The sequence below is a fragment of the Alligator sinensis genome, unplaced genomic scaffold (genome assembly GCF_000455745.1).
Source record: "Alligator sinensis unplaced genomic scaffold, ASM45574v1 scaffold317_1, whole genome shotgun sequence".
Taxonomy (NCBI): domain Eukaryota; kingdom Metazoa; phylum Chordata; order Crocodylia; family Alligatoridae; genus Alligator; species Alligator sinensis.
In genome coordinates, this window is record NW_005842582.1 from 376,640 (window position 1) to 381,430 (window position 4,791).

General features: G+C 48.8%; 1 protein-coding gene across 1 annotated transcript in view; it reads right to left on the minus strand.

The window, feature by feature from the left end:
* Positions 1-4,791, minus strand: part of VTCN1 (V-set domain containing T cell activation inhibitor 1) — a 21,126-nt gene that overhangs the window by 13,504 nt on the left and 2,831 nt on the right. Inside the window, exon 2 of the mRNA XM_006032691.2 lies at positions 3,122-3,186. Coding sequence (XP_006032753.1) covers positions 3,122-3,186 — 65 coding nt within the window. The remainder of the gene's footprint in view (positions 1-3,121; positions 3,187-4,791) is intronic.

The window sequence follows — 4,791 nt, forward strand, 5'->3', positions numbered from 1 at the left end:
TCAGAAAAACCAGGCTTTACATACATCCTCATTAGTAAGCTGGGTTTAATTTTTTTTAATTGAACAGATTATCAGCTCCTTTTCCTTAACAGAAGCAAACCATAACAACCCCCCACCCCCCAAAAAAAAGAAAAATCCTAAGTGCTTTTGTTAAAAGTAGCAAGAATTGAAAAAGGAAAGCGGTAGAAGGAAATCTAGAAAAATGATATGAAGTGGAAAACAGTCTGAGAAACAATATGGTGGCACATGTGGCTGTGGAAAGGGGAAAAGGTAGACAGCAGACTTGAAATGGGAGAAGAATAAAAACACATCAACAAAGGCAATTTTAGCAGTGTTTACACAGTGAAATGCCTATATGCCAAATGATAAACAACAATAAAAAATGCAATCAAAGGTGCTCTTGGAACAGGGGAGAATCAGAAACTTGCTTCAGGTTGCAGCTCTCACTGGTTATCCAACACAATTGGTTCATGCTATTCCTCCGCCTCTTCTTTATTTGTTGCACAGAACTGGACTTGTGAATCAGACTGGCAGTCAGATGCAGACAAGGATCATGTTCTGTATCTGACTGCAGCAAGTACCTTGTCCATTGCTTAGGCTCCAGTTGCCTGGGGGACAATGTCCCACACTGGTAGACTGTAGCCTGGCATCAGCAATAAATACTTTTGTCCTCTCCCATCTGGACTACATCGAGACAGTGTATCTGGCAAGCAGCATCAGCCCCCAGAAAACCCTGCCACATGCAGAATGTGGCAGCGTGTCTCTCCTGCCACGCCGGCCACTGCGAGTTGGTCAAACCTGTGCTGTGCATTCACCAGTAGCTGCCCAAAGAGTTTCAAATCAAGTTCAAAGTCTCAGCAACAGTGTGAACCTACAACACCTGAAAACTTACCCAAAGAACTAAAGAAAGGAGAAAGAGTGACCTATACGAGGGATACCGATTGTGTCTCTAAATGCAGTTCTAGAAGGCAGGGAGATAACATAGCAATAACAGCGGCACAGACCCTGCACAGTACAGACAAATGGACCCTCTTTGCCCTGCTTCATTCTGACCCTACTTCCAACTTCCCTGTGGTCCAGGGCAGTAGTTCTCATGCCCTGCTTCCCCCAGACCTCACCTGCTGTTCCATAGCCCACTGCCAGCCCACTTCCTCTATTCCTCCCTCCCTCCTACCCCCAGGTACAACCTAACAGCCCCTCTCCCTGCCCCTGGCTGCTCTAGGCATGCTAGATGCAGCACAGGAAGCTGCAGAGCTGTAGGCACAAGGCTGCACCTGGACAATTGTCTCCACTTTTCAACAGACCCTCATCAGCACTGACCACCAACAGCACCAACAAGGCCACCATCAGCACAGCACTAAAGCAGCTCTGCTGTTGGTCATGGCAAAGCCTGCGTGCAGAGAGAAGCTCAGTGCCAGGAATGTTTTGTAGAAGGGAAGGAAGTGGAAGTCAGCTGCCCTCATGGCCCACCTGCCGTGCCATCAACCCACAATCCAGCTGAGAACTGCTAGTCTGGGGGGAAAGTGCAGGGGACCCAGAGACCATCAACTCACATTTTGCTGCTCCAGCTGCTGATTGTGTCTTTCTCCATTCACATCACTGTGTACTCCACTGAGAGGTTACACGGGGCCACTTACAACAGAGATAGGAATAGAACCCATCCCTCCCAGTCAGCAGGACAAAGCTTCTGGCTTTTAGCCACTGTGCCTCTTGGGAAGATGCTTCTGGATGTCTGTGCTTGGCTTTGCTACCTGTAAAATGGGACTTCTGTACATTCCTGTTCTAGGTGATATGCATCCTTCAGTGCCTGAGCCACAGGGCTTGCCACCTCCCTGCTGTACCAGTGAATGTAGTTATTCCGTTAACTTCAGAGGTGCAAATGCTGGTGCTGATGGTTCTGGTTCAAATCCTCGTGGGTTCCCTGTCCTGGGAAATGGTACCAGTTTCCTTTTCTCAAACTCCAGCAAGTTACATAAAGGTCAAGTGGAGGTATAGCAGCACAGCTCCACATCCAGGGTGGCCATTCAGCACTTGGGAAAGTGTTGGCTCGTGCCATGCTGACTGTGGTAGTGCAATCAGCTGCCACTGCAGTAACAATGTTTGTGCCTTGTACGAAGGTGGCGCCAAGGCTGCTGCTCTCATTACCCCTCACCCCTGCTATGCTACTGAAGTTGAGCTTTGTTAAAAAAGAATGATGCTGAAGCTGCAAAGCAAAACCCCCCAAAGCCAGGACACGCCATAATGAAAGCAGTCAGTATAAGCTTATTTTAGCTGCCCTGGCCCTATGAATTACAATACAGCTTTTAGCAACACGGTGACAAGATAGGGCATTTTCATCGCTGCAGGACTCCTTCCTCCATCACTGCACAGGATAGGGAAACTGAGACAGGTAGGTAATATGCCAGGGGGCCACTCAGCATTCCTGTGGCAAAGCCAGGGCTGGATCTCAGGGTCCCTTGGGGCTCAGTTGAAGATGTCCGAGAATCCCAGCACTGAAACAATCTGACATGGGCAAAGAGCCTGAATATTCAATGAAGAAAATTTGCAGGGCTGCAAGCAGCTTTCAGCTTGTTGGATGACTGCCTGGTAGCATGTGTGGGATGTGCCCATGCTTGTGCTGGAACTAAAGCCTGGAGCTTTCTGGTTAATGGGTTTTGTCCCTCTGCTCAGGTTCAGACTGGTCTCTACATTTGGTATCAGGAAGGAATTTCACCCCATGATCAGAGTGGCAAGGGTTTTTGCCTTTCTCTGTAGCTGGAGGCATGGCCCTCTTCCTTGGATCTCTGGAGTGCATGTAACAACCCTTGCAATAGCAGGACATGAGCAGTACCTCATACCTCCACTTTACCTGTGGCAAGTTAGAGTGCTCCTGGTGTCTTTAGGCAATACGCCTTGTTGCTGTGCAACAGGGTTGTTTGTGGAGTGTCAGGAACAGGTTAGATGCATGGGATGGTTTAGGCAGGGATGATTCTGCCTCAAGTAAAGGATTGGACTAGATGACCCCTGGAAGTCCCTTGCAGCCCTGCTTCCTATGATTCTATACTTTTTCAACGCCTTAAATAAAACACAGCAGGCATTTTAGAGAAGAAACTGACATCAGCTAACCCAGGCCACCACATACCTGAAACTCCAAAGCCAATGATCAGTGCAATCACTGCTGCGAGAATTAGGATGACGGTGATCGTGCTGTTTAAAAAAAAAAAAGGACATGAGAGATTATTTCACAGCTTTCTCCCCTCCGCCTCCCACACCTGCAGGGGGGGGACCTGTAGGGCTAAAGTGAGATACATTGGCAGAGCTGGGGTAGCAGCAAGCTGGTTTGGCCGGTTCTGAGGTGCATTAATAGAGCTCTGGGGGTATTCAGGCCTAGACCATTCCACCAGGAAAGGCAGCCTAAGTCCATTTGCTAACAGTGTTTCTAGTGGCCAATGTGAGTGGCAGCACTGTAAGCGGGGTCCACTCACATCCCTGCAACAGTCCCTTCCAGTGCCTCTGGTCTTGTTCTAGCAATGCAACCCTGCCAGCACCATTCTGCCCTGGACAGAGCAAAGCATGTTTTGTTGTAGGCCTGTGTGAAACCACCGCTCAAACCAATGTGCATGCACAACCCTACAAAGCACAGCCCAGTTTTGCTGGGTTGTTACACAGCAAGTAGCATGGTGGAGGACTGAGCACTGTCAGTCTCCTGCTTCCAGTCTCATGCTGAAAAGCCATATGTGTGTCACACTCGAGAGCTACACCCCCTAACCCTCCGAGTTCAACCAATTTTGCGCACTTACCTAGTTCAGACTCTCTTAGTACATGGCTGGGAGATCATCAAGAAAAACCCAGCATGCTGGTGAGGCTGATGAGGCCTCCAGCAGCACATTTATCACATGATTAACACAAGTCAAGCAATAAATTGCAACATGCTGTCATCGTCGCTGTCCTTGTCAGGTGATACTGATGAAGTCGCAGGGACTGCAGTCTCAGCAAAAGTCCACACATGCCACACATGCAAGCAATTTAGGACACAATAAAATGGCAAACCACCAACAAAGATGCTGCACATTTAATGGCTCCCCAGTACAGGGCTCCCTGCATTCTCATACTTTTAAAGGTGTGCTGTGCAGCCCAGCATGGGAGAACTGGTTCCTTGATGCTGGGCTGCATGATGAGCCTTTCAACTTGCTGGTACACAAACCTTCAAAGTCACAGACTCCCCGCATGTTGGCAAGTTGAAGAAGCACTGTATGGTATTGGCAACAGGGGATGACATGGTAGGGGACCTCCAGATCGGTAGCCATCTGGGGGATAGTGATCACCTAATAATAGAATTCACCATAAGACGTCGAGTGGGTAAGCTAACTAGCAGGGTGAAAGTGCTAGACTTTAGGAAAGCTGATTTCATTGAACTCAGGCGATTAGTCAAGGACGCACTGCAGAGTAGGAGTTTTGAAGAGATGGGAGCCCAAGAAGGGTGGCTGTGCCTTAAGGAAATGATCCTTCGGGCACAAAGCAAGACGATCCCCGAACGAGGCAAAAGGGGGAAAGGGGCCAGGAGGCTTCCCTGGCTGACCAGAGAAATCCAGGGCAGCCTAAGGGACAAAAGGGGAGCACATAAAAAGTGGAAACAAGGAGAGATCACCAAAGATGAATACACCTCTCCTCTGCTCATGCTTGTAGGGAGGCAGTTAGACGGGCCAAAGCTACCATGGAGCTGAGGATGGCATCCCAAGTAAAGGACAACAAGAAATTGTTTTTTAGATATACTGGGAGTAAAAGGAAGGCCCAGGGAGGAACAGGACCCCT